This window comes from Anguilla rostrata, chromosome 8, assembly GCF_018555375.3.
Source record: "Anguilla rostrata isolate EN2019 chromosome 8, ASM1855537v3, whole genome shotgun sequence".
NCBI lineage: Eukaryota > Metazoa > Chordata > Actinopteri > Anguilliformes > Anguillidae > Anguilla > Anguilla rostrata.
Genome location: NC_057940.1, coordinates 36,617,970 through 36,630,639, shown reverse-complemented (window position 1 = coordinate 36,630,639; position 12,670 = coordinate 36,617,970). Strand labels below are relative to the sequence as shown.

Here is a 12,670-nt window from a genome sequence, read left to right as displayed (position 1 = left end):
TGTGAGAGCAGAGAGGTGTATTAGATGGAAGGCAGTTACTGTGCAGCAGATTCATCTTTGATGAGTTGATGAGTTGAACTATGAACATGTATTTCATTATGTCAGTGTAAGTTCTAAAGTGACAGAAGGCTGACAGACAACTGAACATAATTACAGTCATATTATTATTATTACTTCAAGAACTGTACACATATGTAAATTAGATTTAAGAACAGGACTCACATTGATTTCAAACTACTACCGTGGTAGACAAAATTCAGGAGGCTGCATACATGCTTAAAGGCTTCATTTAATGACTGCCTAGAAAGCCCAAGAACTTTGAATTTGGACCAGCAACCAACCAATTACAAGTCATCTTTGAAATCACATGATAAATATAATGCAGTCATCAATTCCTATTTCACGTTATTCTTCAGTCTCTGAACTAAATCATGACAGGTTTTGCAGTTACTGCATGTTATTTGTAGAGGGACTGATACAGTAAACACTTTCTGTATGGTGTGTGTAAGACCCCTTGTGTGTTCTGTATCCCATCTTTGACAATTCAAGGTACACAATTATACACTTGTTCACCAAATTCAAACCTGTTCTGGTAATAATAATCAAGACCTGAATCCATATCTGAAATATAATATGATGTGGATATCTCCCGTATATACTAACTTTTGACTTTGACAGAGAATTATATTCTTGCTGATTGTGCAAAGTAAAATGCTTGAAGGTTAGAACTGATAAGAATATTGCATACTTTAAACTTGGAAGACATGGATGAAAGGACAAATGCATCCAATCACTGGTTTTTCTGACACATTCACACAATTTTTAGGAAAATAATTATCAGACCAATCAAAGGAATTATATCACAGCAAAATGTAAAATTTTATACTATGTTTCAGTCCAGGGCAGGTGAGATCCCACCTGGATAGAAGTGAAATTGATGTGAATTTTCCTTCTGCTAGCACTTAATTTGAAATCCCACTCGTTCTACCTCTGGGTGAAAGTACTCATCCTCTGCTTTTGGGTGAACTTAGAGACACAAGGGCTTAGTCCAGATTCAGCCTCCGAATTATTGTATCCTCAAAGCATGTACTGTCTACTAAACACAAAACTGTGGGTATTTAATCCAGCTATTTTTAAGTGTACTCCATTTTTGGAAATTTATCTTAACAACCTTTAAAAAAGCATATCCAACTAGAATGTTCAGTAGTAAGAAAGTGCTCTGATTCAGACACGTCCTTGGTGATGATTACTGCTTGTGAGCTGATATACACTGTGATGCCTGTGATGTTGTGGTACAGAAGTGTGTGTGTTTCAGCAGCAGCTCTGCTATGGATTCTGTGTGTGACACAGAGCAGGTCCTCTTCAATACAGAGAGGGGTGCATTCAGGGCTGTGGTTCATTGTCACCCCCTACAGCCCAGTTGTAAATACTGGTGTTCCAGATCAGTGCCTCCCCCCTCAGCACCTGCAGTAGGTCCCAGCTGCAGCAGTGCAGTCTCTGTGCAGTCTGACTGAGGGAGGTTTTTGTACGGCTCTGTATCACTGTGTGAACATATATTCACTGTTGATGTAGTGAAAACTCTGACAGTAATAATCTCCTGCATCATCAGCCTGGACTCCAGTGATTTTCAGTGTAAACTGAGTCCCAGATCCACTCCCACTGAAACGATCAGGAATCCCAGACTGGCGACTTGTGGCATAATAAATCAGAAGTTTGGGAGCCTGACCAGGTTTCTGCTGGTACCAGCTGAGTCTGTCACCACTGCTGTCAGTGTAAACGCTCTGACTGGCTCTACAGCTGATAGAGACAGTGTCTCCCAGCTGAACAGACCGAGCTGATGGAGACTGAGTCAGAACTATATCTGCCATTGATCCTGAAAAAAAAACATTGGAATGGATGTCAATGCAGATTTTTATTTAGTAATTTGCAGTATTCTGGTCAATTTGATTAGTCTGTAATGGAAACTTGCTTAAAGAAAAGAAAAAACGAAAATCTGAACTATAACTAAATCCTCAAGTTAAAATAGTTGTGTCTTTCTTACCTTGTACAAAGAGTCCCAGCATCACCAGCAGTAAAATGTTTGACATCATCATAATGCTGCCTGTGTCAGTGTCTGTGAAAGGACTGGACAGTCACCGATCAGTACAGGGGGTCTTAATGTGTGTGGAGCAGTGAGGCAGGACAGGTATGCAAAACGCCTTCCTCTATACAAATCCTGTCACACACAGTTAGAGGAGCTCCGATGTGTGAACAGCAGTGGGTCTATAGAGGGCTGGGACACATGCTCTATTCACTTCTTTTTTGCACAATAAAACATTCAAATGTCAACATAACTGTTTATGACATTGTGTTGTATGATTATAAATGTGTGTCTGAGAAAGAATGGCTGAATATTATGTATGATTTTTAAATATGTGTTGAATAAATTCACATCTTGTGTGCTTTGATGGCAGGTTTGTTACAAGAGTTCAGAAAGTCAAGAACATCCATCAGGTTACAGGGAATTATTGATTTTCAGAATATCCATATGGATTTAATGAAAAGTGAAATGCTGTATTATTGTGAATGTTTTCTGATTTCACTCAGAAGACCTAATTTCTCTGTATTTAATGCAGTTGTATTTAGACAACGAGCAATGAAGATGCTTGTTTTTGAATATTGGGGAAACAAAGATATGCATGGAAAACTAATTCCATGTTTTTAATAAAGTTTTATCCTCATTTTTGTCTTAAACAGTAATTCCTCCATCACTTCTGGAGCAAACAGAAAATCCTGCTCTCCCCCACAGCGGCTCACAGGATTGGTCAGCAGTGCCTATCAGACTGTAGTTTGTGCTCTTTTATTATGGTGTTAGAGGATCAGATCAGAAGGAGTAGTGGAGCTCTGATTGGTCAGGGTGTGTAACAGCAGCCTGTGTGATGTGTGCTGGGAGAGCTCTGGACTGAGTGACTCCACTGTGCTGGACTGCCTGCTGTTCACTGCTGCACGGTTCTGTGACATCTTGTGTTAAACTATTTTACAAAGAATTCAAAATGCAAAGTCATTGGAAATTCTTCCAGAATACATTCCTAATTAAAAGTCAGGATGCACTGAAATTAAAATGTAGTGTAATCTCTTTGAATAGAGAATATGAATGATTTTATAATAATCCACTGTAGATCAATATTTTAGAGCAGACCCCTCAATGTCTCGGGTGAGTGCCTCCCCTCTCAGCACCTGCAGTAGGTCCCAGCTGCAGCAGTGCAGTCTCTGTGCAGTCTGACTGAGGGAGGTTTTTGTACGGCTCTGTATCACTGTGTGAACACAGGACCACTGTGGAGACTCTGACAGTAATAATCTCCTGCATCTTCAGCCTGGACTCCAGTGATTTTCAGTGTAAACTGAGTCCCAGATCCACTCCCACTGAAACGATCAGGAATCCCAGACTGGCGTTTTGTGGCATAATAAATCAGAAGTTTAGGAGCCTGACCAGGTTTCTGCAGGTACCAGTGGAGGAACTCGCCATTGGAGTTGGTGTAAACGCTCTGACTGGCTGTACAGCTGATAGAGACAGTGTTGCCCAGCTGAACAGACTGAGCTGACGGAGACTGAGTCAGAACTACATCTGCCATCGATTCTGAAAAACAAAACATGGAAATGGTTGTCATAGCAATTCTCAAACACAGGGAAATATTCTGGTAAACTGGACATTAATGACAAATGCTGTGAACACAGATGCTTTGTCAAACAATGAGAAAGAAAATATAGCATGACCAAAAGTTAAAATGGATCCTTCAATCTCACCCTGAGCAAAGAGTCCCAGAATCACCAGCAGTAAAATGTTTGACATCATCATGATGCTGCCTGTGTCAGTGTCTGTGAAAGGACTGGACAGTCACTGATCAGTACTGGGGGTCTTAAAGTGTGTGGAGCAGTGAGGCAGGACAGATATGCAAAGCCCCTTCCTCTATACAAATCCTTTCACACACAGTTAGAGGAGCTCTGATGTGTGAACAGCAATGGCGACTGTTTTTACCCAGTTTAAATGTCAGTCTTACTGTTTGTGGCATTGCAATGTATGATTTTAGACAAATAACTGGTGAAAACAGGCATGCTGAATGTGACAACATTGTGTAAAATATGTGTTGAATAAATTCACATTGTGTGTTATTGCAGTTTTTTTATGGGAGATCAGAAAGTCAAGGACATCAGTTAGGCGATTTGAATTATTCAGTTGAAGTAAATCCATCTGGTATTAATGAAAACTGAAATACAATTTTATTTTGAATGTTTCCTGATATCTCATACTTGTCAGGCGAGAGGCGGGAATGGACCCAAGCGCAGAGTGCCAAAAAGCAGAAACTCCAAAAATGGGGAAAACAAGACTTTAATGAGGGAAAACGGAACAAAGGGCCTCGCAGGGCAGTACTTACAAACAAAGGGAAAAACTCCAAAAATGCGGGAAAACAAAAATACAAAAATCCAAAAACACAGAGAACAGAGCAGGCAACAAGCAACAAGAAACAGGTAGGCAAAAAGCACAAACAGGCAAGCAGGTAACAGAACCAAAAACCAGTAACAGAAACAAAAGGATCCAGCGCCTGAGTGAGGGAGAGGGAGACTTAAATAGGGGCGACGCAGACGAGACACAGGAGGGCACAATGAGCAATCAAGCACAGAGAGGGAGGGGAAACACGAGACAATTGGAAACTAATAAATGGATAATGCGAACCAATAAAACAATTAACAGAACAGAAAACCGAGGTGCCGCCATCTGGCGGCCCAACAGAGAAACAACACAGGGGGAAGACACAGAACCCTGACAATACTAAGTGTTTAAATTGCATGATCAATAATGCTACCATCAATGCACATTTCATGTTCCTCCTTCGTCTTTCAGCTAAATCATTACAGTTCTTTCACAATATTACAACAGTAACTCAATGGGTTTACAAAGGGAGTGATGCAGTATTCACTGTCTGTATGGTGTGTGTAAGAACCCTTATGTGTCCTGTAGTTACACATGCAGATCACTCTCATCTCTTCTGAATAAGGTGAGGCACCCCACTGAGGGTGACTGCTTTACTGGTATTCATGATTTTAATTCTGTGTGAATCAGAATGTTTGCTGGTTTTATATTCCCTCTGTTTGAAAATTCTAGGCACACAATGCTGAACAACACTGAACTCTGACATGTTCTGGTTTTGTTAATCCAATACCTAATCCAAGCCTGAAATATGATGGATGCATGTGCAACTACTTCATATCCCTTAAGTTTAAAAAATCCCCTGTCTAATAACAAGTGAATTTTTCAATGAATTTTATTCATGTTGCTTTGTATGAAGTAAAATGCTTAAAGGGTGATAAATAATAATGATATTTGCTACTTTTATCCTTCGTAAAAACCTGAGGCAATATGCTTTGGAATCACTCATTTGAGTCACAAAATTGCACCATGACCATTTTCACTGATTATTACAAAAATGATGATGATGATCAGCGAAATCAAAAAAATTATATCTCAGAAAACAGTCAAATCTAAGACTGTGATTCAGTCCAGCACAGCTGTGATGAAACAAGGATTCCACCAGAATACATGCACCATTAATAATTAATCATCATGAATGAACTGAATACATACTCATAATAACTTTCTGGAAGCAATTCGTTTGAAACCCCACTCGTTCCCCCTCTGGGAGAAAGTACACATCCTCTGCATTTGGTGGAACTCAAGAGCAATATGGAGATGATTGCTGCTTGTGAGTTGATATACTCTGTGTTTCCTGTGATGTTGTGATACAGTAGTGTGTGTGTGTTTCAGCAGCAGCACTTCTATGGGTTCTGTGTGTGACACAGAGCAGCTCCGCTTCAGTACAGAGAGGTGTGCATTGAGGGTGGTGGATCATTCTCGCCCCCTACAGCCCAGCTGGTAGTACTGCTGTCCCAGATCAGTGCTTCCCCTCTCAGCACCTGCAGTCGGTCCCAGCTGCAGCAGTGCAGTCTCTGTGCAGACTGAGTGAGGGAGGTTTTTGTACGGCTCTCTAACACTGTGTGAACACCCAGCTACTACTGATGAGATGCTCACTCTGACAGTAATAATCTCCTGCGTCTTCAGCCTGGACTCCAGTGATTTTCAGTGTGAACTGAGTCCCAGATCCACTCCCACTGAAACGATCAGGAATCCCAGACTGGCGACTTGTGGCACGATAAATCAGAAGTTTAGGAGCCTGACCTGGTTTCTGCAGGTACCAGTAGAGTCTGTCACCACTGCTGTCAGTGTAAACGCTCTGACTGGCTGTACAGCTGATAGAAACAGGGTCTCCCAGCTGAACAGACTGAGTTGACGGAGACTGAGTCAGGACTATATCGGCCATTGATTCTGAAAAAGAATAAAAGTTAGTTTGAACATAAATATTTCATTAAAGTTTTTATATAACAGCAAACAAGATATCAAGATAACAGCAAAAGATTTTGTGAAAAATTACCAAACATTTTCTAAAATATGGCCAAAACCCCAAGTGATCAATTACAATGAAATGAGATTTTCTCACCCTGAGCAAATAGTCCCAGCATCACCAGCAGTAAAATGTTTGACATCATCATACTGCTGCCTGTGTCAGTGTCTGTAAAAGAACTGGACAGTCACTGATCAGTACTGGGGGTCTTAAAGTGTGTGGAGCAGTGAAGCAGGACAGGTATGCAAAGCCCCTTCCTCTATACAAATCCTGTCACACACAGTTAGAGGAGCTCTGATGGGTGGGTCTGTAGAGGGCTGGGACATGTTGACTATTCATCGCTAATTTTAGCTGTTGTGATGCCCCACCCAGCTGTGCTTGCTTTTCTCTCTTGCCACTCTCAAAAAAGATCTGTTAATATCCAACACACAACTTTTGTGTTACTAATTTTCATTACAAATAGGATATACAATGTATGCGTTAGAAAGTGAGACTTCTTAACACAGACTGAGTTGAAATTACACAAAATGTGTTCTGAATTAGTAAGGCGACTGGCCTTATTTAGATATCAATCTCTTGCTGTTTCATAGGTATGAGGAATGTCGCCCCGCCAAGGCATAACTTCGGGGGATGGCATAGCAGTCATCCCAAAATATGAACAGCTACCTGAGAAAAGGCACACATACATGTTCCCACTTTCCAGCATGAATGAGCGCAAACTTAGCTAAACCTAGACTAACCCTGCATTTATATTATTAATAAAATAAAATTAAATAAATACTCCATAATGGAGTATTCAATACCCCTAAAGAGTAGGTAAGTTAAATGCATACTTTTTTAAATTCCATAAAATGATAAAATCTAATTGTTTTCAGAAAACTCAACTAGATTCTAGAAGTCGTCCTTCTTCCCAGGTATTTATGCAAAAAATGTTTGTGAATTTTTATCATAGGAATGTGGAAATATCGGAAGGCAAAATACCCCAAAATAGCGATTCAATTAAAGACATGAAACTATTAAATAATTAAGTGAAATAACTAAAACAAACTGTACTCTGCAAACTCCATGACATTCTTGATTCCCAGGTATTCATGCCATAGACGTGCATACAGTATTTAACTAGACAGGAAAGCACGCCTTCAGCTTGCCTAAGCTTGTGAAGTCCCTGGAGTAAGTCTGTACTGCGCGTGTTGAGAACAAAACGTTGGAGCTCCTATTAGGTGAATCAGGAATATCAGACTATTGAAGGCAACATAAAACATCAGATGCAGCCATACTGGCCCAAGCCATCACACTGCCTCCGCCATGCTTAAGAGAAGAAGTAGTATGTGAGGGTCCAGAGCAATTCCGCTCTTTCTCCACACTTTCACATTTCCATCACACTGGTCAAGGTTCATGTTTGTCTCATCTACTAATCAGGCTTATCTTTTTTTGTTTTTTTGTTTTTTGTTGTAAATTCCAATCTCTCCTTTCTGTCCTTGTTGCTGATGAGAGGTTTACATCTAGAAGTGTAGCCTTTGTAATTTGCCTTTATGTTTTTTCACACTGTGTCCTGTGATCACTCCTAATGTATAGCGATCACCAGCAATTATTTGAGTATTTCGCTTTTTTTCCCCACAACTTTTACACCACTTTATAATGTCTTCCATGGATGGCCTGAATGCTGGTGACTCCTAAGTCCTCCAGTATTTGGTTTCATTGCTATCAAGCAGGTTTAGAAAGAAGCCATTTGTCTTAATGCTTATGTTGACTTAGAAAAGGAGTACATTGTTGTAATATAGTTCAATATGAGTTAAGAACATGGAATCAATGCACACACTGAATTTAGCCCCATGGTCGATTGCTTTGAAATACAAATTTAATTACTACAGAGGGAAACAACTGCGACACAACTGTCCCAATACATTTGCATGAAACTGTAGTGGATCCCAAACATGATAGTGGCAGAGGTTTCCTAACAAGTTCATGCCTCAATTGAAATCAGAATGCGTAAGCAGCTGTATACCAAAGATTTATTTTCAGTAGTCCACTGTATTAAAACTATAGTATGTGTAACAACGTATTGTTGTAAGGGATGCAAGGGAATGAAAGGGATTAGTTCATCCCACAATGGTAAAATCGTGGAAAATGTAAATATATATAACTAGTAAAATAAATACTTTAGGTCACACTGGACGCGCCATAACAACAAATCAAAGCTACAAAGCAAACGCCGCGTAGAGTAGCCTACGTGTTTTGACATGTGTTGCCTTGCGGTTGAAATAAAAATAAATGCATTCTTATGAATACAGTGGAGTATAAAACCTACGCACGGTGTTTACGAATCATGGAAACTCGGCTGCTGGCCACTTGCTGACTCAAATTTGCAAATCGAATAGAGGACTTAAGTTTCGTTTTCCAAATTCCACACGTGATAAGAGGGACGGACAACAACATGGGCTGTACAGCGAAGCCTATAAAAGTGTTCGGGGCTGAAAAAGTAGACTACATCCTGGAAATTTCAGCAGTTTCGAAAGCTTACATCTTAAAAACAGAAGAGATACAGAATGAACACAGGTGCGTATGTTGATAGCAATTCTTCAGTTAGCTTGACGAATATTGTTCGAAATTCTAGATGTACCGCCTATAGATCCAGTAAAGAGAATAAAGTGACTTACATTGCTATGTCTAAATATGTACTAATTTCCCAGATTGGACTCCCACGCTGTGGCGTGATACTTTCGACGAAATGTTGGAAGAAGAATTAGAATACAGTGACAACTGGTTTTTTCAGTTCAACTACAGACTACAAGAGAATCTCTCTGAAGAGGAGAGGAGGAGGGGATGGAAGATCTACTGCCACTGTGCCTACGGAAAGTACGTATTCAGTCTTTTCGTGAGAAAACAATGTTCTACAAACTACGACTGTCATTAACCATCTTCGTTGTATGTAAAAACAAGCAGGCAAAAAACAATGAAATAAATATATAAATAACGTCCCTATAAGTGAGGGATCTTATTAAAATACTCTATGTATGTATATATATATATATATATATATATATATATATATATATATATATATATATATATATATATAGAAAGTCTAGTCTTTTGTTGACTTAACCTTAATTTTGTGGCAATTCAGACATTTATGTTAGACATTGTATTGTGAGGGAGGGGAAGTGTGAAGATCAGACGCGACCAAACAGGGGATCTACAAGTTACCGAAGGGCACTCCAGTACCCACTAAGTTTCGTGAGAGACGAAATAAGGGGGTGCTATACTCCTAAGGGACGTATCCCAAATAATTAATAATAAACCCCTAAACGGGTAACTGAGGAAGGAGTATAAAAAAATAAAGGAACAGGGAAACGAGAAATAAAGAACAAACGACTTCAAACCGAAGCTGAGAAAAAGAAAATGTCTTCACAAACAAAAGGAAGACGTTCTGAGGCCAACTAAAACCAGGGGGGAAATGGTTAGTAAGAGGCGGAAAGATTTGTGCCCCGAAGGTGACACAATCACCCCTAAAAACCACCAACCTCAGAATCTGGACAAACACCGTCCTAATACCTTTATCCCAAAAAAAAAACAAAACTGAAGTCTTCCTTGGTTCCTAAAATACTTGTACCTTGCTCAGAAAAGAGCCAGCGAACTGACTAGAGCAAAACACGTTACACTCAAGCACCGTTCCACTGCCTACTGACGCTTTAAATACCCAGCCACAGGTGTGGCTGGTAATCAGCGGAAGATGTGAGCAGCCAACAGGTGAAACAGATCACCGTGGTAATCCTGCAGGAATGCAAGGAATGTTAGGGCGGGAACAATCATCCCACAGGAACCAAAAATAATGATTAGCCGAGCGGCTAACCTGCGAGCTCGAAACTAATCGTCCCCAAACACCAAAATAACGATTAGCTGAGTGGCTAATCTGAATGCTAACAACTGAGCCGGTGCAGGCACGGAAAAATGATCTACCCTGCACAGAAACGGTGACATGTACGTGTCCCCCCTGACTCCTGCATTGGTGGTGTATTTCCTTAGTCCTTAATCAGGGGTAGACTGCTAGAGATGCTTCTAGAGAGGTTTCTGGATTTATTCTTTCCTGGCTTGATTTAACTGCTTGATTGATTATTACGAGACTAAGGCTGAATATTCAGTCTGAATGGTGCCATGCTGCACATCCCAAGCTCCTAGTCATCTGTATTCAATAGCCTAATGAATCTAATTGTTGAGTTCAATATCATCTGCATTCAATAGCCTAATGAATCTAATTGTTGAGTTCATTATATTGTTGCTCGTTGTAGTTACCTCCAAAAAAAGCAATTTTTGGTCAGTCACGCAAATATTGCGCTGTTACTTTTGTCAGCAAATCAATGATGGGGCACTGCCACCATGTGGTGTATGTATGTTTTGTATGTTTTCAGTAGATTAATGGAAACACAACAAAATAAAAAAAGACTGAACAATCGTCTTCTTGGCCTCTTATCTCAGATTTAGGTGTGGTACCTGTTCCAAAGATTGGCCATCGGCCCGGGTTACTCTTCTCTTCCACTACCGCCTGCGCAGCGAGGCAGCCCGGGGGACGGTGATCATGCGACCCTTCGGACAGGCGTGCCGGGGCTGCAGTGGGAACTTTCAGCTCCCAGGGTTCTCCACGGAGGAAGTAGAGAAGGTCCTGCTCAAGCTGATTGGCAAGATCAAGAAGAACTGCTACGGTGAAGAGGAAGAGGACAACAGCGATTCCTGCTCCCCTGAGAAAGTGCGGACGAAGCCGCATGAGAGTTCGCTGTGTGAGGCCTGTAGTCAGGGGATCTGCTGTGTGGAAGACTAGTTTCCACAGAGCCTAGTCTAGGAACTGGGAAAGGAAACATGATTACCTCAGGAGCCCCAGCAGGCAACATGAGGTGCTCAACTGGTTACCTGAGACAAATAATTTCAAAATAATTTTTTTTTTTTTTACAAAGACAGAAAAAATGCACTTCTGTCAGGACCACTGTCATCAAAGTAGAACTTTATTGACAATAAAGGCAATACAGTTATGTTTGGCGGTATGGCTCTGTTCTGGAGCTCTCCTGCCAACCACGCAACCCCGGTGGATAAGGCCGGGAGGCCAGCAGCCAAATCCTCCTAGAGGGGTACACACAGAACAGATCCAGCAGCAAAGCAAGTTCTTAACACGTAGGCATGGAGCAATGCAATTTCTTAACACATAGGGATGGAGCAATACAAATTCCTAACACATAGGAATGGAGAAATGCAAATTCTTGACACATAGGGATGGAGCTGGGGTGGTGGAGGGGATTTACAAAGCAACGTGCAGCAGCTTGCATGCAGGAGGAGCAGCCGAATGAGTAGAGGGAGGCTGTTTAAGTAGACTGCCCTGTTAAGTGAATGTACTGTGATAGGCGAACATCACTCAGCTGAGCCATCAGCTGATTCAGCCGGATTGCCTGACTCTCGTGGCCTGCCAGAACTAGGCGATGCTCCATTTTATGCAATATATATTTAACCAATGCAATATGGAAGAAAATATTTTGTCTAATATGTTTGGAACCATATATATATATATATATATATATCACAGTCTCTGAGGAGAGAGAGAGAGAGACGGCCTGAGGGCTAGGAGTTGTTTGCAGGGGTGAGTAATAAAATCTCATGTTCATCTCACAACTTTCTGGAGTGATATTGTGTATACGCAGAAACATATTACTGTTATAGTGTGCTTTTTCTATTTTTTAATGATTTAAAATACTAATGATCTAAATTATTGTTTAAATGCGTGAGGCTCATAAAAATGTTGCCAGAATTGTTTATTTGTTGAGAGAACTGTTTTTAATAAAATACTTTTTTAATAAAATACTTTTGTCTGATTTTGAGAAATGTTTGTCATTTGTGAGAAACAATGCTTTACAAAATATTTTTAAGGACTTTAAGAAAAATTCAAGTTATCTTTCTTATGTCGCTGTTAATACAAAACTTTCTCATATTATTTTATATGTAAAATGACTGGATAAATACATTTTAATGTTGACTTGTAGTGTTACTAACTGGCTGAGAATACTTTTAAAACACAAGGACGTTAAGTACTTTCTTGTCAAATAAAAAACAAAAAATGTATTATGGAAGTTTGGTGTTTTAGAGCAGAGCCCCTGAGTGTCCTGGGTCAGTGCCTCCCCCCTCAGCACCTGCAGTCGGTCCCAGCTGCAGCAGTGCAGTCACTGAAACGATCAGGAATCCCAGACTGGCGTTTT

The 12,670-nt window shown here is 40.4% G+C and overlaps 1 protein-coding gene, 1 long non-coding RNA gene and 1 gene segment (V, D, J or C); 1 reads left to right on the top strand and 2 right to left on the bottom strand.

Moving 5' to 3' along the window:
- LOC135261619 (uncharacterized) overlaps nt 1–12,670 on the bottom strand; it is a 56,871-nt gene that overhangs the window by 24,619 nt on the left and 19,582 nt on the right. The window lies entirely within an intron of this gene.
- On the bottom strand, nt 3,002–3,885 carry LOC135261605 (Ig kappa chain V region K16-167-like). The segment is given in 2 exon segments: nt 3,002–3,616; nt 3,784–3,885. Coding segments are annotated over 2 exon segments (378 nt in total).
- Nucleotides 8,840–11,374, top strand: LOC135261602 (receptor-transporting protein 4-like). Its single transcript, XM_064348083.1, has 3 exons — nt 8,840–8,990; nt 9,125–9,290; nt 10,911–11,374. Exons 1-3 carry the CDS (start codon nt 8,981–8,983, stop codon nt 11,248–11,250), a joined length of 516 nt encoding a protein of 171 aa, XP_064204153.1. The 5' UTR covers nt 8,840–8,980; the 3' UTR covers nt 11,251–11,374.